Source organism: Gallinula chloropus (assembly GCF_964237585.1).
Source record: "Gallinula chloropus genome assembly, chromosome: 20".
NCBI lineage: Eukaryota > Metazoa > Chordata > Aves > Gruiformes > Rallidae > Gallinula > Gallinula chloropus.
This window is the reverse complement of record NC_140105.1, coordinates 5,312,672-5,334,361: the sequence shown is the minus strand read 5'-3', so window position 1 is coordinate 5,334,361 and position 21,690 is coordinate 5,312,672. Positions and strand designations below refer to the sequence as shown.

General features: G+C 48.6%; 1 protein-coding gene across 1 annotated transcript in view; it reads right to left on the bottom strand.

The window, feature by feature from the left end:
* Positions 1-318: 318 nt before the first annotated feature.
* Positions 319-21,690, bottom strand: part of MYO15B (myosin XVB) — a gene marked incomplete at both ends in the record, with an annotated part of 44,314 nt that continues 22,942 nt past the window's right edge. Inside the window, 38 exons of the mRNA XM_084273730.1 lie at positions 319-378; positions 645-785; positions 1,198-1,331; positions 2,284-2,417; positions 3,108-3,235; positions 3,643-3,791; positions 4,083-4,191; positions 4,484-4,561; positions 4,855-4,949; positions 5,549-5,679; positions 6,838-6,914; positions 7,277-7,353; positions 7,735-7,807; positions 8,034-8,088; positions 8,205-8,317; positions 8,590-8,750; positions 9,069-9,180; positions 9,308-9,449; positions 9,901-10,019; positions 10,462-10,580; positions 11,087-11,162; positions 11,406-11,465; positions 12,012-12,127; positions 13,342-13,567; positions 14,112-14,202; positions 14,332-14,518; positions 14,771-14,932; positions 15,241-15,337; positions 15,821-16,084; positions 16,620-16,714; positions 16,898-17,008; positions 18,435-18,522; positions 18,699-18,796; positions 18,998-19,083; positions 19,190-19,396; positions 19,837-19,909; positions 20,512-20,690; positions 20,775-21,010. Of these exons, the coding sequence (XP_084129856.1) occupies positions 319-378; positions 645-785; positions 1,198-1,331; positions 2,284-2,417; positions 3,108-3,235; positions 3,643-3,791; positions 4,083-4,191; positions 4,484-4,561; positions 4,855-4,949; positions 5,549-5,679; positions 6,838-6,914; positions 7,277-7,353; positions 7,735-7,807; positions 8,034-8,088; positions 8,205-8,317; positions 8,590-8,750; positions 9,069-9,180; positions 9,308-9,449; positions 9,901-10,019; positions 10,462-10,580; positions 11,087-11,162; positions 11,406-11,465; positions 12,012-12,127; positions 13,342-13,567; positions 14,112-14,202; positions 14,332-14,518; positions 14,771-14,932; positions 15,241-15,337; positions 15,821-16,084; positions 16,620-16,714; positions 16,898-17,008; positions 18,435-18,522; positions 18,699-18,796; positions 18,998-19,083; positions 19,190-19,396; positions 19,837-19,909; positions 20,512-20,690; positions 20,775-21,010 (4,659 nt within the window). The remainder of the gene's footprint in view (positions 379-644; positions 786-1,197; positions 1,332-2,283; positions 2,418-3,107; positions 3,236-3,642; positions 3,792-4,082; positions 4,192-4,483; positions 4,562-4,854; positions 4,950-5,548; positions 5,680-6,837; positions 6,915-7,276; positions 7,354-7,734; positions 7,808-8,033; positions 8,089-8,204; positions 8,318-8,589; positions 8,751-9,068; positions 9,181-9,307; positions 9,450-9,900; positions 10,020-10,461; positions 10,581-11,086; positions 11,163-11,405; positions 11,466-12,011; positions 12,128-13,341; positions 13,568-14,111; positions 14,203-14,331; positions 14,519-14,770; positions 14,933-15,240; positions 15,338-15,820; positions 16,085-16,619; positions 16,715-16,897; positions 17,009-18,434; positions 18,523-18,698; positions 18,797-18,997; positions 19,084-19,189; positions 19,397-19,836; positions 19,910-20,511; positions 20,691-20,774; positions 21,011-21,690) is intronic.

Sequence of the window (21,690 nt, the reverse complement as noted above, 5' to 3'; positions counted from 1 at the left end):
CTTGCAGCAGTTCAGCAGCTCTGTGTTGGAACAGGCTCTGAGAAAGCACTGCTGTGGAGAGGAGGATGTGTGGTTTGTTTAGCCAGCGCATGTATGGCTTGAAGGAAGAGTACTTGGGGAGCGAATGGCAGGTCACAAGGGGTGGTATTATGGTCCAGTCCATCAACAAACACTGTGGTGGCAATCTTACAAAGCAGCTGGCAGAGGGCCTGGCTCTCTCTCTTGGAAGGGTTGTCCCCAGAGACAGGGCAGGGAACACTGAAAAGCTCTGAGATGTGGAAACAGTGTTGTTTTGCTTGGTTGTTCTCCTCACAGGCTTCAGTGGCGCACTTCTGTTCTATCCAGGATGATGACAATGGTGTGATACATTTCTTTAGCCTGTCAAAACACATACCACTGTCAGTCATTCTCTGGCCCAGAAGTGGCTTTTTATAATTAAATATTTCCATAAACCACTTTCCATAATTAAATATGAAGTGGGTGCTGGGACAAAGCTGCACTTTGGGGCCTGAGAAATGCAGTGCACCCCATCCACCTCTGGGACAGAAGAGAGCAGTAGGACTGTCTCAGCAGCAGCTCAGCTGAGCAGTGGAGGGAGATTTCTGAATTGCCCAGAGGAAGCTGCAGGTCCAGGCTGATCTCACCTGTGACAGCTCAAGCCATAGAGTCTTGGGGTTGGCAGCCGAGCCATAGTTCAGTTCTATGCCGGGAAGCCCACCTTCAGAGACCGGCCGCAGCGTCTGCATCTTCTGCAGCTCCTTCAGTGGAATGACAGAGGAGACTGCCTGTGTAAGGAGAAGAGCCACAGAACACTTTCTGGTGCTGTCCTTCTGAATAAAACCATCAGATCTCACCAAGCAGGGTTCACTGCAGCAGCCTACTGGAAGCTGAGGCCAGGACTGGGGCACAGGGCAGCACATACAGAATACAGGGCAAGCTTCTGCTGCCAGCGTGTCCCTGGAATGCCTGCAAGTTGGGACTGACAGGGATGTGATCTATGCTTGTTAGCATGATCACTGGACTTAGAAAAGAACACATCCAGTACTAACTGTTCTGCCACTCTTGTCACTTGCTTTGGGCTAGGGCTGTTATTAGAGTGGCTGTGATGGAGGTAAATACAGTCTCTCTTCCTGCACAAGTTCTTCTGAAAGTCATACAGACACTGGGACTCTGGCCTCTCAGGAGCATCTGACATACCAGGTTGGTGCTATCCACTGCAATGATCTCTTCTTTGTTCACACCAAAGAAACAGGGCACAAGGATTGTGTCATCACTGACTCTCTCAACAAAGTAGAAGTTGTAGCCAAAGAAAGGGAGTTTAATCACGTGCTCTGTAAAAAAGCAAAAGGTGGCTTTCAGGCAGAAGCTTCCAGCCAGCAATCTACTGCACCAACCTAAGGTGGTTCAATCTGTATGTGTTCTCAAGCCTTTTGACCCTAGAAAGGAAGATTTATGATGACTCCCTCCCTCCCAGGATGCTGATACTCAGTTCTGAGTAACCTGAGTAAATGTTTCGTTCTCTTCTGACCAGAAGAGTCTTGCAGCCAGAATATCAAAACACTTGCACAGAGCTCTGAAAATCTACTTCAGACTTCTACAAGAGGCAGAACTTCTACCATGATCAGCATGGTTAGGGACAAGTGCCAGTGTGCAGGGGGAGGTGTCAGGGAATCATATGTCATCACAGAGTCACGCAATCACAAGGTTGGAACAGACCTTTAAGATCATCAAGTCCAACCATTCCTGTCCTAAGGTAAACCAGATCCCTGAGCACCTCATCTACCCTTTTTTAAACACATCCAGGGATGGTGACTCAGCCCCTCCCTGGGCATCCTGTTCCAGCCCTGACAACTCTTTCAGGGAAGAACTTTTCCCTCACATCTGCTCTGACCCTGCCCTGGCCCAGCTTGAGGCCATTTCCCCTTTGTCCTATCACCTGGCTGAAGAGACCATCGCCCACCTCTCTGCACCCTTCTGTCAGGTAGTTGTAGGTGGTGATAAGGTCTCCCCTCAGCCTCCTCTTCTCCAGGCTGAACACCCCCAGCTCCCTCAGCTGCTCCTCAGAGGATCTGCCCTCCAGCCCCTTCCCCAGCCTGGTTGCCCGTCTCTGGAGTCCTTCAAGGACCTCAAGGTCCTTCTTATGGTGAGGAGCCCAGAACTGAATGGCCCATTCCAGGCTCCAAAGATTCTTGCCAACCTCATGAACTGTCCCAAAAGTCAATTCAGAGCAGCTTCCATCATACTCAGGATAAATGGCCCAAGCAGATCTGGATGTCTCCTCACCTATGAACTCAACTTTTGCGTCTGCTGGCTGGAGGGGCTGCCTGGTTCTCAGCAGCATGCCAACGTGGCTCTCCAGAGCCTGGAGGTTGATGAAGGACTGCAGCATCTTTGGCGTGTACTCCTTCAGCTCCTCCCTGCCCCAAGAAGAAGATAGTAACTCACCCCCTGCCCAGCTAAAAGCTGAAACATTAATTGGGGGGATTAAGAGGAAGGAAGGGATCTGGCAACAATTTTCAATTGTGTGGCTGTGGAGGGAGAGGGTGAGAGCACAGCAGGTTGTATCTGATTAGATAACATGGAAGGAAACATCAGAGACAGTGAGACCATTTTCCACAGAGAAGACAGCTGTGCAGCACTGACTGGTGAGCTAAGAGAAATCCCTCCTTTCTGGAGACAACAGGAGCTCATCAAGCAAGGACCACAGCATGGAAATAAAGCCATGGGGTGTTTCTTCACAGGCAGTCTCAGCTGAAAACCACCTTGCTTTAACTCTGTCTTGCTCCTATGCCTCCAAAACACTACACAGTGTCCCAACTATGAGCTCATGTGCAAACACACCGCAGTCAAAAGAAATGCCCATGGCACCCTCATGACTGTCAGCTCAGGAGGAGTCACAAAAGGAAATGTGGATCAGAGACAGTCAGCATTAGAAGTGTGATCTTTCTTGGCTACAGGCAGCAGTCAGTCACTAAGTGACCACAGTTAGTAGCTTACATTCTCCAGAACTGTCCATTCCTTAATTACCCAGAGAGTACTTTCAGGCACCTACCCCTAACCCCTGTGGTGCCAACAGATATTAGAGACCCACCATGAGACAGACATACCTGGAGGGAATATAGTTCTGCTCCTCTGTTTTGGCCCAGTGCTGGAGCATTGCCAGAACGCCCACCTGCATCTCTGTATCTTTACTATGGTTTAGCAGTATCTTCCCATTCAGGTAATCCCACAGGATCTGAGAATCAGCAAAGCAAGGAGGCCTTTGTTAAACCTTGCACAAGATATGTGAAGGTCTGGGCAGTGCCAGGCTGCAGAGACCCACATCCTGCCTTGCTGTTAGATAACACACACAGCTCAAGCTGATAACAAGAAAGCAAAGGCTTTCAGGGCTCAGGAAGAGCGTGCAGAACTGCACAACCCATGTCTGGAACAGTACAACTCATAGGCTAGAGCTATAGGCACACTGTTTTCCTTGCACCCATAGCTTCAGTTATTAGTCCTTTCCAGAGAAAGAGAAAGCAAGCCATCAGCCAAAGCCCTCCCACATCTTCAGCCCCCTATACATTAACTCTGCCCCTGCTAGGGAGGTTCCTGTTGCATACGCCATCCTTGTTGTTCACCTGCAGCAGGTACAGTCCTTACCTGTCCATAATGGACATCAGTATAAACTTTGTTCTCAAAGTGCAGAGGTGTCCTCCAGATGAGCCTGCGTAAAGTCACAGTGACCATCTTGTCCTCCAGCAGGTAATCATGAAGATACTCTTCTGACTTTATTGGCCTCACTGTTTTATCTACACATTTACACAGAGAAAGGGTCATCACACTCAGCACTGAGACAGCGGGCTGAGCTCCACGGCTGGGACTGGAGCCTTCCTGCACACCTCTAGCCCACCCTGCCCTTAGAGCTCCCAGCATCAGCAAATCCAGAGGGACACAGAACCATCCCCCAACCCCCTTTCAGGAAGAGCCACCACAGCCCCTGAGAAGGTACCGTCCTTATCCCCAGTAACAGAGGGTAGCCATGGTTCTCCCTGTGGGAGAAACTGCTTTAAGAAAGACTCTAGGTGCTACTCTCCACTTGCCCAGACTCTTGCTGCCACTCCTGATGGCAAAAAGCACAAATTCCTGTATCTCTTCCTGGTCAGCTGCACCCATCTGCTCACAGATCTCCTGCAAGACCTCCTTGGCCACCTGAAGGAAGGAAAGAAGCAAGTAAGTTCCGTGGCCCCCAAAGCAGTTAGACATACTGCATTTGCTAGAGGGCAGCAGTGTGGCTCTGGCCACTGTGAAAGCAGCCAGCTGGGTGAGGCAGCCCGGCGTTGTGCAGTCCCTGCAGATACAGGCTGCTGCAGGGATTCCTAGGAAGCGAGTGGGAAACTGTCACAGCACTGTGGGAAGGATGGGCCAAGCTCAGGGTTTTATCAGATAAGGGAGTGTGGCTCAGAGTCCAGAACAATAAAAAAATCCAAAGCCAAAAACTCACAGTGAATGTCTTGATCCTGCAGGTGTACTGTACGCCTCCAGGCATCAGTATGACGAGCCGGCGGGCCCCGTGCCCCTTCTGTAAAGGATACAGTCTTTAGGCAGCAAGACATACAGGATCCCATCAGCCCCACATCCCCACATTCTCCCTCTTCCTTCCTCCTCCTCCTCTCTGCATTTCACTACTTGCCCATAGCATCTGCCTCTTCCCTGCCCACTCCATGACACTGCAACTCCCAACCCCCTTACAGACACACGCTCATTTCCCCTCCTGGAACACCAACCACCCCTGTAATGCTGCACGTGGCACCTCCTGACAAGCCTCTGCCCTCCCTCTCTCCCCAACATCCCCACTTCTCTGCCCCTCAATACCAGCAGTGACTCGATCTCCACAGGGAAAGGGAGGTGACGACGGCCCCCGTACATGACATTTTTCCGCAGGTTGCTCTGACAAATCTTGGCTATTTCTGCAGGAAAAGGAAGAAGTTTCATGTGCTGAGCCAAGCAGAGGGTTTTGCATTATCTCCTGTGGTGTTGGATCATCCTGGATGTGTTGATTTTAACTGAGGGAAAGAGGCTTGACCTCATCTCCCACTCTGCCAGGACATATCCAAATTGTGAAGGGCCAGCTCCAAACAGCGTCCAGGGCAGTAGGAGCCCTGAGGAATGACAGGATGGGAGAACTGGAATCCTCTTCTCTGGCAGGATTCCAACCCAAATATCTCATGGGTGATGACTCTGGAAGAGCACAGCCTGCCTTTTCCCCAGGGTCTAGCTGTCAAACCGTGCCTAAGCTACAGGGCTAAGCTAAGCCTCAGAGACACAGTTCCACCTTGCCTGGGTGAAGATGCAATGGGAATTGACCTCTGCAAATGGAAAGACTAGAGATACAAAGCAGACTCCTGCCTGCAGGCTCAGCACCCTCATTCTCCTGCCTAACAGGATAAGGGAGATTTTCCCAACTGGACCATGTTCCCACCTGCACCTTGTCTTCTTCCCTTGACCACCAGCCCTTAGAGACAAGGGGGCATCTGTTTGTTTAGTTAGGACACAGAAGGAGTCATACCATGGTGGGTGCTGGATGGATCACTGCTGGCTAGCTGCAGAAACTTGGTGGCATAGGGCATCAGAATGTTAGAAGGGAGGAAGAACCCAGTTAGCAGGTTTAGGAGCAACCAACCACGCAGCACACTCTCCCTGCAGGACAGAAAAAACCGTGAGCACCTTGGAGCAAAGTAATTCCTGCTCCAAGCATCTCAGAGTGAACTTCTGTCCTGTTGAACACCTATAGCAGATGGCAGAAGATGAGGCAGTTGCTGTTGGTCAGAGATTTCTTATGGTGAAGAAGGGATTGATTCAGATACTCTAACAGCAAATAAAGAAAGTGAACAGTCAAGGCCACTCTGAGCCACTACTGGCACACTGCAGGGCAGCGTGGGGTCAAGCCAGTCCTAACTGTTGTACCAATGTTAGAGTAAAACAGAATTTAGTACAAATAGTATGTTAGGATTAGTTAATAAATATCATAAAGGAATAGGATTAATGATGAGGTCCTTACAGCTGTGTAATCACAGGTGGTTTTAAACAATAAGCTCTAACCATACTAAGCTGCTTCAGTGTCCTGTGTACAACCCTTTCCACGGAGGAGTTAGTGCTCAGCCAAGTTAATCAGTAGATGGTTATAAATGAAGGATTGACTAGGGTAGGTGCACAAACAGAATTGAAATGATTAAGTATTTCAGTTTAAGAGAAGAATAAGGTTTTTTATGGTTAAGTAGAGTTCTAAAAATTTAGATGTTTAACATAGAATATCAAAACCTTGAGAAAGAAGAAGAGAACTTCCAAGACAGATCAGCAGAATTGAAGATCTGAAGCAAAACAGAAGACAACAAAGGCAAATCATGGACCTTCAGCCAACCAAGACAGAGGTTTTGATCAAAACCAGAACATTTGGGTTGCTACTCACTGAGGTGATGGCCTGATTCTGGGTTGTCAATAAAAGCAAGCCCAGAGTAACCCAAAGTCTAGTGAAATTCTTTAACACCAATTCCCCAGCAATGTGAAGAGGAAGTCAGGGCTCTGACAATCACTGCTACGGGAAGCTATCAGCAATGTTTGTTTATCAGTGCCCAGATATATCAGCAGCCAGAGATACAAGGACAAACATCAACTGAAAAAAACTGAACTCAGAGACTGGTCTAAATTTCCTCAGTGCTCAGCAAAAGTCCCAGCAACTGAGCATCTGGGAGTCCACCATGAGGGGTCAGGATCTCCCAGACCCTGATGTGTGTGCAGCAAGGCAGACAGTTAGCCTCCTGCTATACACACACAAGAGCTGACAGTGCTGGTACTCACTGGTTCGGATTGTGGGTGACCTGTTTGATGACCTGGCAGTAGACCTCATCATGCAAACTCTCCTTCTCCTTGCACAGCTGCATTCAGAAAGAAGACAACATCAGAGAGGGGATGAGAGCATCAGAGAGGCTGCGTGCCCTTCCTCTCCCAGCTCCAGAGATCTGCCAATGTGACTAAAAACTTGGGCTTTGTAGCCTCTGGTGTCTAGTGCTATCTAAACCCAAAGAAGCAGCAGGTTGTGCTCTCATCAACTGATGTCTAGGGAAACCATTTAAATGCAATCCCACCTCTCTACATTTTTTTAATCAGCCTCTCTCTATTTCAGCCCCTTACATAGGAAGTTGCATTATGGGTCTCCCAGCTCTCTCCCTTCCCAACAAGGTTTTGGGCCTTCATTCCCCTTGCTGCTTCAGCAGCTTGCCAGGAGGTGGTCACAAACCTGAAGGATTTCATAGATGCATCCAACCTCATTCTGGTTCCTGAGTTTTGAGTGATCTCCCATTAACTGCATCAGAGCTGCAAAGCAAAAGCTAGCATTAGGTCTAAGCAGAGGTGATCATGCCATGGGACAGGCAGTAGACTAGAAAATGTTCTGAAAGCTTTTCTGCTCCACAGGTTATTACTAGGCTTGCACCAGATGTGTGTACTAGTTGGGGTGTTGGCCCAGGCAGCGAGTGATCTGGGATACTTTGCCCTCAAGGCAAAGTGCATTTTGCTGAACACTTTCAGCAGGGGCATGGGTGGTTGCTAACTGCAGAGGTGCCTTAGGAGAGGCCCTACTGGAAGAGATTTCATTCCCATCTGGGGCCCATGATGCTGATGTGTGGCCACCAAGGCCATCCCACTCACCCCCTCTGCTCCAGCCTCTGCAGTGTTCGGACCTAGGAAGGTACTTACTCCTGAAGTTCTTTACAGCGAGCTCATTCATCTCAATGTCAGAGTACAGCAGCAACGACTGCTGGATTGGGACCTGCAGGGCCAGAATACAAGTGTAAGCTGAGGAGGCAGCTCACAAAGAGCTGTGCTGCATGCTTCACAAAAGACATAAGCTCCTGGTATCTTGCAGGCAACACCAAAGAGCAGAGGGCACCAACACTTCTCCAGAGACTACAGCCAGGGACCTGCCCTCTGTGCTTTTGCCATGTGGGGACAAAGCTAGAGGCAACGCTGGACCCATGGGGAGAGATTGGACTCACCTTGGTGTGCTGGACTAGGTTAGCTGCACTCTTCTTGTCACCCTTCAGTCCCTGCCTAGGCAGAGGAGAAAGAGCATACAATCTAAGAGATATCCTCAGAAATGGCTTTGAGTTGGTCAGGCTACACAGATCCTGTGTATGCCTGTTCAGGAAGGAGCACAGCCTACTCACACAGACTGAGCCTCTCGGAAGTAGGCCATGGCAAAGTCCATCATGGTATAATTATCACCAGCAGGGACTAACAGGGTGCTGTCAGGTTCTGATGTCAGGCTGGGAACAGAGCTCTGCAGGGACAGACACCAAACCCACCCTAAAAAGTCAGCTGAGCAATTGCAGTGTGTATTCTCCTCACCCAGATTTGGGAAGGCCTCATCTCTGTGTGCTGTCCCCCACCCCACCACTATGACTGTATTTGAGTGTCTCCGTCAGTACAGAGTAGGCAGTCATCATCTTCCCTCTAGCCTTGGGGTCAGACAGTACCAGGGCCATGTACCTAATCCGGAAGCTTCCACAGAACACAGCCATGTTCCCTGGAAGTTTCCCTAGGACAACACACCTCTCTGCTGGTGTTCCCACTCTCCCGTGAAGCTTTCGTGCTCCTCCGCATCCCTCTACGCCTGTCCATGCTGGCGCTGAGGTAATCAGGGGCTGCAGCCAATTGCACCAGACTGACAGGGAAAATACCACAGCGGCCACCAGTGGAGCCAAACAGCCAACCTGCAGAAACAGGGGAGAAAGAGTCAGGAACCATGGCAGCTACCAAGAGAAACAAGCATCCTTCTGCCAAAGGGGAGCACCAGATTGACCAGGCTTTCCTGCATCCTAAGATGACGTCCCCTATAAATATGGCAGCAGGAACATGATGGGTTGTGGTCAGAGAATGCCTGAGCTGAAGGCTGACTATGCCAGCCCTTAACAGTCTGTTTTCCTCTGCTTTACATGACAGCAGCATGTAGAGTTTCTGGGCACCATGGGTCCAACAAGCTTTTGAACACATTCCCCACCTTTCCTGCCAATCTCAACAAACTCCCTCACCTGGCTCCACGCCTTGCATGGGCAGTAATTCAATGAGGTCACCCTTCTTGAAGCTAAGAAGGCTCCTGTCATCTGTGATGTAGCTGCGCAGAGCAATGACGTAGTTGGTATCCTGGGGAAAAAGTGATGGGGAGGTCAAATCTTGTGCTCAGGATGTGAAGGACTCAGATCATGGACCCTCTCAGGTCCATGTAGGGAACAACCTTTAATCCCCTACTGCACTACAGCCACTCTCTCACCTGCCTCAGCTCCTGCATGAAAAGGTCCACCATGGTCTTGATGCTCAGAGCCTTTGGAGAGTGCAGGAAGAGCTGTTCTGTCTTCAGAGAGAACTCCAGAGCATTGTTACCCTTCAGTTCCACTGACAGCACATCTGAAAAGCTGAGAACACAGCAGCCATGCTCAGGCTCCTTCTCCCAGAGACAAGGAGGCAGATCATGAGGATGGAAGTTCATTCCAAGGACTGAGAATGCAGAGAGGCCTCAGCATGCTTCAGAGGGTGGCCTTTCACCAGCACTCTGTTACAACAGTAATAGCAACATAGGCTGCTCATGGCTTTCACCATATCACTCTGAGGACCTCCCTTGTGATGACATGCATGGAGCTGACTCATACCTAGCACTCACTCACTGTAAGTAAAGGACAATGGAGGAAGGAAAAGGAAAAACCAAACCATTTAGCAGGATGGTCAGTCAGTCACAACCATCTCCTAGAGACCACAGCATAGACAGAGAATTTTCAGCTCAGCCCTTCAGTTTGCCTCCTAACACTCTGAAAGCATCCTGCAAGTGACAGCTTATCACCCTGCAACAACCCACGTGCTTTTGTTCACCTGTAGCTGCAAAGAATCTTCAGGTGCTCATGGTTAGAGCCGGATGCTTTCACTACCTTCAGCAGCCTCATGCCCCGGTGAGAAACACCCAGGATCTGGACATCACTTCCATCTTCACCCTGTAAAGAAAGTGCAGCAGAGGGCATCAAAGGCTCTGTCCCATCTGGACCAGACGCAACACGAGAAGATGCTACCACATGTACTGTGAAGGAGGCCCTGGGCTGACAGAGGTGGCAAATCCAAAAGCTTAGAAAATGGAGGAATCAAGTAAAGGAAGACAGAGGAGCAGGACTCTGAGGGTGCAGAGAAGCAAATGAGGGAACTTTGGGGACAAAGTCTCAAGTGAAGGCTGCCAAGCAGGCAGCCTGCATGAACAGGGAAATGATTAGGGCATCAGAGTGATGCAAATATACAAATAAGGAGAAAGGTACAGAAGGAACAGAAGAATGAGTAGCATGTGGCCAGGCAGGGGGAGGCAGCCAGGACAGAAAGAGATCCCTGGTGATCTGCAGCAACAGAGCTAAAGCAAGCCCAGGGTCTGGTGAGAAGATTAAGACTCACTTGAACTGGGAAAAGACGGGAGAAATAGTTAGCCCAGTTATCCCGAGCAGCCAACACAATCCTCTTCTTTATCCCATCCTCCTGAATGGACTGGACATCATTGCCCACCCGGAACTCCGCTAGCAGGGACACAAAGCAGATATTCTCTCAGTAAGACAAAGATGGCCAAGTCTCCCTCTGCCCAGGGATTCATTCCCACCAGTCCCCCTCAGTCATTACAGTGCAGCAAACAGTATGCAGAGACAAAAGGATACCACATGACTTGCACGGAGTCTCCTACTAGTAGACTTCATGAAGCTCATGTCAAAGACAACAGCTAGATTTTGAAACAACTCAGAATCCTATCCCTGGGGCCTCAGTTCCCTTTCCCCAAAGTAAATTTATCAGACCTAAGTTTTCTGACTCAGAGAAGCTTCAGGACCATTTTCTGGCTATTTGGAATACACAAACATCCCTACACTGCACTACACAGCACAGCACACATAGATGTGCTTTCTTGCTGCTGTGAGAAACATTTCTCCTCTGCCCAAAGTCCTGCCTGAAAGGGCTTGGATGCTGGTTTCTCATTTCAAATCAAAAGCTGGGATGGGGACAGAGAGGAAGGGATGACAGGGCTGTTAATTACTCAGCAGGTCTTTCATCTTGCGCTTCTCCTCCCTGGAGATCCGAAGGCAGGAATTGGAGAAGGTGTCACGCATGATCTGCAAAGGAAGGAAACAGAGGCTTCCATTGAAGAGGCCACATGTGATTGTGCTGGAGCATCTGAGGCTGTTAACAGACCAGGTTTCAGAGAGGAGTGAGCATCAGCTCACCTGGATGGAGTTGGAGAAGAGACCAGCACTGCTAGGGATGCAGAAGGGAAGGCAACTTATGCAATATAATGATGGAGTGTTTTGTCCCCAAACATAGAGACAACAGGCCTGGAGTCACACACCAGTACCTACCTGTTCACACAGCAAGTTCAGACAATAAGGGTGACTGAAATTTTCTTTGGGGTAAAACACCTGCAAGAAGAAGATAAAAACATTAGCAATGTTACAGAAGTTGCCAAAATAGCTTCCCAGGGATGTTTTGCAATCTGTATGCCCAACTGCTAGAGAGGAGTGAGTCCAGCTCTAAGGACAGGCAGGGAAAAGACACTGTGAATATGAACAGAAGGGCCAGGAGTAAAGGACCAAAAGTGGTGAGACCATGGGATGAACACTGGTCAGTTTGGTGCACTATCCAATACTTGATTTTAAACACATTTGTACTACTGTAGCAGGAAAGCACCAGATCACAACAATTTTTGTTGTTTGTAGAGTTTTCAGTGGTTTACAGAGGAAGGAAAGGACAGGTAGGGAAACTGAGGCACTGGATTTAGTAAGGCAGAGTAAGGCCTCAATGCCTCATGAGATGATGCCCTGCCTATGGCTCTGTCACATGTCCTCCTCCCAAAACTGTCTTTGCACTCTTTTATCATGCTGGGTGCCTAGGAGAAAAATGATTTTAACCAAAATATGGGACCAGCTCCTTCCTCCCATAGCCAGCCCTCAGTTAATGAGCTGTACCTCTTTGCGCAGAAAGATCTTCCAGGCAGGCCTGACATAGGAAAAGCTGACACTGGCAGTGAGCTTGTACAGCTGGGTCTTGATACCCTCATCGTCTGCTATTGTTACAGTAGAGCCTGCGTGAAGAGAAAGAGCTGTGAAGATGGGTTTTGCTGACTACAGGGTCAGCTTCCCACCTGCCAAAGACCTACCAAGAGAAAGGGGACAGTGCCATGTGCCTGACTGGAGATTACTGTCAGGAACCTTTGTTGTGGTTTTGCATGGTAAGGTTCTGGTAAAGAAGCAGGGGTCAGTGATCAGCTAGTGTGAATGCACCAGTCATCACGTGAGTACCAGCATTTCTAATAGCATTTATACTTCCTGTATCAGCCACAAAGTTCAGTGCGCATAATATAAACACCGCAGAGAGAGGGAGCACACAGCATCCCAGGCAAAATACTACCCCTGTGCTTAAGGCTGAAGACACAAGTTCCACTTTATATCACTATAAAAAGGCTGCTAAAGGTTTCAAGAGGACATAAAGTTCTCCTCTGAGCTTGCAGACTACAAGGTTCTGGTACAAACAGCCAGTACTTGCACTGGATTTTCTTTCTGCAGGAGATTTCTTAAAGACAGGCTCAGTTCAAAGGCAACCATTCAAAGACATTGCTTTATAAGGAATAGCAGCAAAGTATAAAACTAACTATGGCTCCAGACTGCCACTGAAATTCAGAGGCAAAACCTAAGACTGAATAACACTAATGGTGAGAAGCATTAGCTATGCTATTTTTCAGATGAGCAGCATCCAGACACTCTTTACATGCCCAAGGTCTCCCAGGCTCTCTTTCTGTCTCTAAGAAACTTTCCCTCATTTCTCAGCCTGTCTCTAAGGTCCCTCCAGAGGGTCCAGAAGGTAAAACAGCTGGCTTCCCATTCCTCCCTGGTCTAAAGTCCATCCATTGAATTGCAGCTTTAATAAAGTAATCATCCTTCAGGTAGGCAATTAAGCGTATTGTGGACTGGACCTTGATAAAACTGTAGCCCAAAGGTCCTTTCTGTTTTTAGCAGCTTTTTTTTTTTTTTTTTTTTCAGAGGAACCCATCCCCCTTCTCCATCATTTGTGCCTGGCATCCTGCTCTGGATGAGTTAGAGCTGGGAAGTGCCATGCTGAGTGCTGGACCAGAGTGGAACTATGACAGTCTCTCTGATTTCACAGAGCACACTCACTCTTTGGCCAGCTGGCTGGTGACAGATGATGTGCTGTGACTCTTCCAGGACACTGAGCTGATTCTGATCCCATCCCCTCCATACCCCCTCCTACAAATCCCACTTGGATGAAGTCGATACTCACCCTTCTCTGTGGATTCCTGCCAACCTTGGCTCCCAGGCAGGAGAGGTGAAAGCGCAGGTGGGGTAGGAGGAAGAGGAGGAGCAGGAGGGGCCTGGGAAGCTGATGAAGTACTGTCCTGTCTGAAGATGGACAGGAGAGGCAACTGCTTCTCCTTGATAGAGCTGGAAGCTGAGCCTGGCTTGGGCTTGGTAGGTGGAGGTGTTTTCTCTTGTGGTAAGGGTGATGGCTGCAAGACAGCAAAACCATTTGACCCAGTCATTCTCTGCATTACTGTGCATTATCACACTGCTGTGATAAGTCATCCCTAGGGCAGCAGTGCAACCCAAGAAGCCAGATCTGTGTGAACAGGGATACCAGGACCTTTAAATCAGCACATGATCTACAAACAGATGAGGATTAAGCAAACGCAGCTGCAGAGACCTAAGTATTTGAAGCTGAAGCCCACAGTTGGGAAGGAGAAAAAAAAAAACAAAAGACATTTAACAGGCCATGATCTTGGTGCCAAATGTGGGGACATGAGTTGCTTGTTTCCAGATCAGCCTTAAACATATCACACTGAGGCTTGCTCCTCCAGAACCTTAAGTGACTTTACAGACTGGAACGCTGTCTAGGATGTGGAGCACCATGGTATGAGCTAACTGCTATCTAGTAACCCAACAAGAAATCACCTGGCTGCTGCTGCACTACCAGGTAGCTCCCAACCTGTTGGAGACTGGATATACAGGTCCTCCCTCCTGAGGTCCTAGCTGACCAGAGAACAAAGAACTCACTGATTTGGGAGATGGGAGGTTCATCATTCCTAGCTTGGCCAGAGCCTCATTTTTGGGATCATTCTTCTTCATAAATGGCTTGGACACTCTCCTGTAAGGAAATGGGGAACACATTTAAAGGGGCTGCAGAGGGGTCGTAGCCACAATGGAGCCATGTGACAGTGCTGGGATATAGTCCCACTCTTCTTCCTACCTACCTTGGTGGACCCCACTCTCTCACCTGACAGGCTCAATGGGCTGGGGCTCGGGGGCTGGTCTGCTCTGGTACATTTTGATGATGTTGCGGATCTCACGGCTGGGTTCAGGCCGCGCCTTGGGGCCTGAAGCTTTCACTACAGGTGGCTCCTTCTTCTTTGGTGTCTGTGGTTTTGGCTTTGGTTCAGCAGGTGGCACAGGGGAAGCAGGAGCTATTGGGGATGACAGCTTTAATCAACAGACCAACACAGACACAGAGGAAAACCCTTTATCTCATTTGAAGCTGTCTCTCTTTGCACCCTTGCGTTAGGATCCCACTTCCCAAAGCTCTGGCCTTTTTCTCTCTTCTCTCCTGTCAAGATTTAGACTCCCAGAGGAGCCAGATCCTCCCCTCCTCTGGATATATCCTGGCTTCATGCTCCTGGAAAGTTCCTGCTTGTCAGCCTGCCTGTATAGCGCCTTACCTGCCTCTGCTTTAGGGCTTGGCTTCTCTTCTTCCCTCTTCTCTTTCTCCTCTTCTTTCCTCTTCTCTTTCTCCTCCTCCTCTTGCTTTGGCTGGGGATTTTCTGGAGGGGTCCAGGTTTTGGAAGGAGGCCTGACTTTTTTCACTCGGATCTGTTGCTCTCCTGCACAGAAAGGGGAACCTGAATTAATTAAACCCACAGCCAAACCTAACTAATAGTCCAACCCTTACATCAGTCAGCAGCAGCCTATGCTTTCTAGAGGCAGAGGAGGGTGAAAGTCACAAGCCTGAAGATTTCTATAAAACTGGCAACACAACACCTCACAATCTGAACTATGGCAAGCTGAGCAGGCACCCAGAACTCTTGCTTCACAGCACCAGCAGCTCCTGCAGGGATTAGCTGAGTTCCAGACAGGGAGACAAGAATACCTTGTTATGCCAGGGAGGCTACAGAAAGTGGTAGACACTCACCCATCTTCTGAAAATATTGTCTCTTCTGCTGGAAAGTTTCCCGAGGATAGTCATCATCTTCACCGCTGGAGAACTGGTCTTCTGTGTAGTCATAAACCTGCAAACAGTTCGTGAGATGGTTAGTTAGCATTAGCCAGCAGGTACCTCCCTTGTGTTCTTCAGTTCAGAGGTGATCTTCCCTCTGTAAGTTCTGATCTAGAAATTCTCTCCATCTGGGAGTGTCCAGAGATCAGTCATCCCAGGAATCATCACCCAGGTCCAGAGAAGAATTATGTTAAATGACAAAGACAGCTTGCTGGAAGATAAAGAATTTAGAGTGATGAATTTTCCTATAGAAGAATTCAGATCAGCTAGGAACTGATTGGCCCACACTACAGCCAAACCTCCACAGAGATAATGCTACCAAGGTTTGACCCTGTGTCTAAAAGATTCAGCAAGCAGAGTTTGAAAGACCTCAATGTCATAGATAAGCATAGCACTCTGCTCTCCCCTCTGCCAAACCATGGTCACACTGGAAGCAGAGCACTGGAAGCATCATGAAATGCAAAAAAAATTCACCACCACTGTTTGTTTCTCATACCACTTCTTCCTCCTTAGCTGGCGGTTCTGGAGCCTTTGGTGGTGGTGGAACATTCTGGCTACTGGGAGGCTTCTTGGGCTTTGGGGGAGTGTCTGGGGCTGGGGCTGGGGCTGGGGCTGGGGCTGGGGCTGAGGCTGGAGCTTGGGCTTGTGGAGGACTGGAGACTCTTGGCCTTGATTTCTCAAGAGACTTTTGCCACTGCTGCTGCTGTTGCTGCTGCTGTTGCTGGGAAATGCTCATGGCTTGAAGGGTCATCTGCTGGGCCTGGAGGAAGGAATTGCAATGCTCATGAGCTCTAGGCTACACAAAACCACATTAGTCACACTGTCCCATTCTTTCACTGGTAATCATAGAACACGCACATCCACTCCAAATTTCCTGTTGTTATGGACAAGGCCTGCCCAGGGAGTCTGTTCCCACCTGCCCAAGTGTGCAAAGCTCCTAAGAGCATCCCAAAGACTCAGCTACCAGTGAGATAGCCTGGGACTTCCATGCACTTTGTAGAGATCTGCATCCATAGCAAATACCATCTTAAAAACACATAGCTGAGGCTTCTTGGTGCCTGCTCTTGCCTCTGCTTCTCACTCAGCTAAGGTGTCTCAGTGTCCCCATGTACACCAAGGGGAAAAGGGGGGTTCACTGTAATCTCAACTTTATTTAGATAATTGCCAGTACACAAGCAGAGTATTACAGAGCAGGCCTAAGACAGTCAGGGAGCATGGTTAACCTCTTCACAGTACATACACCAGTGCATTGTTCTTCCCCAAGCCCCCGGCCTCTCCCAACCAGTCCCACTCACCATGAGCATTGCTTGCTGGTTGATAAAGGCTTGCTGCTGTGCTGCTATCTGGTTGGGATCTACCGTTGGAACCAAAGGCTGGGGCATAACCATGGCTGTGGAAGACAAACACATCTACAAGCACCCACAGGCAATCAATTGTTCCCTACAATATCCAAGATCTGCGCAGGCTGAGTGGTCACTGTGCATCCAGACATTCAAATGCACAGGCTCCACATGACACTCACCCTTCCATCCTCCTTCCCTGCACAGTTACTGACACTCTGTGTTATTATTACCTGGCACAGGTGTGATCCCGCCAGCCGCTGGCATCATAGGCATGGCTGCTGGCATCCCCACCATGGAAGGCACGGGCTGATAAACTGGAGCTTGAGTCATCCCAGAAAAGCCTAGAGACAAAATGCCACATGCACAGTGCTTTGGGGACAATCCCAGATCAGAGACCCTAATAGATCCCTACAGAACACATCACATAGGCTGGGTGTCTCTGGCTCTGTCCACATGCACCAACTGTAGGGACAAGTGAATGGTTTAGCTCTTCACACACAGCAGAACACACTGCAAAACTCAGTTGGAAAAAGGGAACCAAATAGAAATGTGTGGCCAGACAGCCTTCACAACAGCAGGTCCAGACCCTACTTCTGCAGTGTAGCTTAGGAAACCACCATCCTTCATGGCTAAGCATATAAAGAACTCCTGCCTCTATATGATTACAGAGAAGGAGTTCTCTTGAGGGATGGGAAAAGATCTCTGGGACTGCCACATCCACATTGGTCTCTTTGCAGCAGATAGCAAATGTGAATGAACAATGAGCTCTGGCCTGGGTGGCATTATGTATCATGTGAAGGAACTATGGGGAGAAGTGATTCCCAGAAGTCAAGTCCGACATGAGGCCACAAAATAGAAATCTCACTGAGGGCAAAGACAGCACAGCAAGGGGCATGGAAATCAGTCTCAGTATGAAGTGAGGCAGAACATAGGACAGGTCTGCTGAGTCTTGATGTCCTGGCCAGCAAGACTGGCCTAGGGGTGCCATGGAGAGATCTTCACATCCCTCACTAATGTGGATAGCCAGATGAGTGACAAACTGGCCTCAGGCCAGTGATGTGTAATAGGGTATGTCATGCCCCAGAGCCTCTACAATAGCCATAAGTAGTCCCAGTCTCAGCAATGATCTAGACAGGACACTCCCCACCTTTCTAAAACAGCTGGGTGTGTTCTGACGCATGCAGGCTTCTCAATGACATTAATATATTGGTGTTTGACTCCACCCTACTGAAAATACTTGAGTCTTAGCTCCACAGAAATGAGGAAAAGTAAAGAAACCAAACACACAAACCAGAACCTCTGCAGGGTTCAGACTTACTAACCCAAGGAGTATCTAGAAACGATGGGAAAGTCTGTAAGAAAGCAATAATAAAGATTAAAACCCTCCCCTGAGAAAGGCAGCAACTATTTTGTGAAAGCACAAGGTCAATGAAAGGTGAATACAGGACTTAGGAGTATTGGCCTAGGGAAGAGGTGGCCTGGGTCAGAAGCAAACTACCTGTTGCCTTGCCTGCAAGACCAACTCAAGAGAGAAATTAAAAGCAGAACAAAAGTGGTACCTTATGTAGCACCTTCCCCAAAGCATCTGTCTCCCAGCACCTGGGAGTGAGGAATGTAAATTCTGATAACCTTCACTAAAACCCAATGCTATTCACGAATCAACTGAGCCCATGCAATAATGAGCGTTTAAAGGACTCCCAGACTTGTGCTCACTGAACCTTGTGTAGCCCCACAGAGGTTCCTAGCTGTGCCCATCCCCTTACAGACCTGTAGAAGGAAAGAGTCCTCTCTGTGTTGGTCCAATCTTCCCACCTCCTTTCATGCGTCCAGTCAGACTGTCCCTGTTCTCCATATCCTGTATGAAGTAAAACATTTATCAGAGCTTGGAAAGAGGGATTTCATGGGAGGAGAACCATCCAAGGGCATATCTGAGCTGAGCAAAAGTGGAGTCAATAAACAGTGGCATGCTTGAGAGAGTCACAGGGACAGGAGAGCTGCAGAGAGAAAGTAAAGTAAACCAGTAAAACTTACTGGTAGTCTGGAGCCTTGATACAGCACAGGGCTGAAGAGATCATCCACATAGTGATCCAAGCCTACAGGGGTCCTCGAGTCATCTCTGAATCTTGAATCTAAGAGCAGAGAGAAGTCTGGTGGGAAGGCATAAGAAACATTCCCGTCTCCAAACCCTGTTAGACAGCCATGTTTTAGAGTGGAGCCCTTCCTTGCTCTACATCAAAAAGAATCACCTGCCTGCCCCTCTACTCTAAGTCCCTGCATGGGGCTTATCTGGCCCTTCCCGGTGCCATCCACAGTCATGGGAAAGAACTAACCTGTATAGAGAGGACTGTATTCTGGAGGCAGGCTGGGTGGTGGTGGGGGGAAGGCAGGGGCCTGGATGCCTGGAGCAGGAGGGATCCTGTTGAAGAGGAAAATGAAGTGAGAACAGCATGGAGTGCAAAGAGAAAGATAAACACTGGGTGACAGGGTGACAAGTAGTGGTACAGGAGGATTAGGTGACTTACGAATCTAGGCCAGAGTTCTGAAGGAAGCTTCTCTCCCTTTCAGAAGTGATGGGGTACTCAGATGAGGACTGAGAGGGGCTGATGAAGTTGCTGGTCTCCTCCGTCTCTCCAATGAGGTCCAACACAAAGTCACAGCCCAGCAGGTCCTGCCATGTGTCGCCAGTAAACATGGAGATAGACCACCCTCGAGACTTCTTATCACAGCCCCTGGGAACAGGGAAAGGAAGGAGAGAAAAAGTGTCCACATAGGCAGGGGAACGGGAGAGAAAGGAAAACCCTGCATTCAGTTTCTTCTTGCCTAGTCTATCCTGGGTTAAATCCTTAAGATTTACGGTGTGAGACAGCTTTTAAGTGCCTAGGGTGAGGAAAAAAAACCCAGAATTATTCAAGATTGGTCTTTTTTTTTTTTCATCTTTTCCCCAAAGCTGCTCTGACAGATCTCACCAGTGATTGTTCCTAAAGAGACCCACAGTTTATGCACACAGATGGAAAAATGAAGGAGATTGCAGAAGCTGGAGTGGGTAAGGAGAGACTGTTCCACATCTGCTCATACAAACTCTAGCTTGCAGCCCTGACCAGTCTCATCCTCAGAGCCAGTGACAGCCTCTTTCCCACCCCCAGAGATTCTCCTATCCTCTTGGCAGTACCTTGCATTCAGGAGACAGCTTGCATACTGCTCCCCAGTCATCCAGGACTCCACCTCAGCTGAGAGCTTCTCCTCTAGCACAGAAAAGAAAGTCAGTACACACCACCTGCCTGGCAGGATCCAAAGTAAAACCTCAGCTCCACAAAGTGCAGGCAGAGCCCAGCTGGGAATTCTTACACACTCCTGAAGGAGGGGCAAAGTATGACTGAAAGCACATGGAAGGCTCCACATGAAAACGTGCACATCCAAAGTTTGGTGTTTGATGGCACAGGTTGACATTTCCAACCTGACAGCTGAAAACCCTCAGTTGAGAAGAAAGAAAGGCAGAAAGTCCCTGTAACAAAGGCAGCAGTTGCCACTGTGTGGGCTATGCAGAATGGATAACAAAAACTAGACCCATAGAGATACACACCCAGAACAGCCCTCTGCTGAGATGTGCCCAAACCCATAAGAATCTCATCCCTCAGCCTGAGTATCAGGTCTCATCAGGCCCAGGCCTTGGCAGCTTTGTGTTTAAATTCAGATGCTTGTATCCCCCATGGTTGTAGCAGCCAGAAGCAATCACTGTTCAATCCCTCTTTACTAAACTGAGGGCAGCATTTTCTGAATGCTGATTTCTGCACTGGAAAAGTCTTTAGTGACTAGAAAACAGCAGAAGGGCAGAAGCATGAGTCACCATTAAAGGTATGGACATCCAGCACCATCTTCCCTCTCCTCTGGTTTGCAGTCCACTCCAGCTGAGTAGGAGGGTACGCCCGAGAGAACGTAGCTCCTATCTCTGTGTGCTGTGCTGCTGTCAAGATCTTGCGCTGGCAAACAGCGTTGTAGCCCTCCATGCCATGATCTGACACAAACCTAGGAAAAAGCAACCACCTTTAGCACACAGCTCATCTCTCTTAACCTTAATGAAAGCACAGCTAAGTCTTCTCTCCTCCTTACTTCAGCAATGGCTTCTCCAGTGCTGGTGAAGGAGCAAAGCAGCTCAGCAAAGTTGCCATCAGGACCCAAGCTCGCTGGCTGTGCTCCATGTCTGGGTTCTTCCATGTCTGGGCAACCACCTGACTATAGATTTCGTTGCGCAGAGCCACGTTATTCAAACCTCTCCCAGCAATGTAGTTGCCCAGAAGTACCTCCTGCCAGCCATGGAGATTCTTGTCACCAATGAACCGCAAAATCTAGAAGCATACAGGGGAAAATAATAGAGAGAGGTTTAGCTATCACTCTCTGTCTCAAACTTTATTGTAATGTGACAGCTGGGGTTGTAGACACCAGAGTGTTTTTGAGCCTAAGAAGAGTAGTCAACACTGAGATCAAGATCTGAACTCGGGTTTTGTACACCACCTAAATTCTGGAGAATTTGGGAGGCAGTCTTCATAGACTGGACCCTGACTGAAAGTCAGGATGACTTTAGTCTCTTCTTAGTAATGCCTCTGACTCAGAATTTGCTCTCGAACAAAATATTTCCCCTCCTTTGGGCAGACCTCAGATACACAAGTGAGTTACAGCAGGCTATCTGTTACTGTGTCTGAGCCCACAGGCTGCCTAGCTGTAAAAATATCTAAAAGCAACTGACGTGTAACTGATCTTTGTGAAAGGCTCAGAGAGCCAGACATGAGGAAACACTGACAACTGCATGTTAAAAAGACTTTGGTGCAGTTAATATTATACCAAGTAGTATTAGATGTGGTATCTCAACCAACTCACTTAAGCAATGATTCAGCTTCTTGGTTACGCATATCAACAACGTCGATGCTATTGTAATTTGTATTTCTCACCCTTAGGTACAGAATATGATTTCAGCCTCTACACTTCAATATGTCATTAGATTATTCTTCTAAAATGTGTTATGGACAGC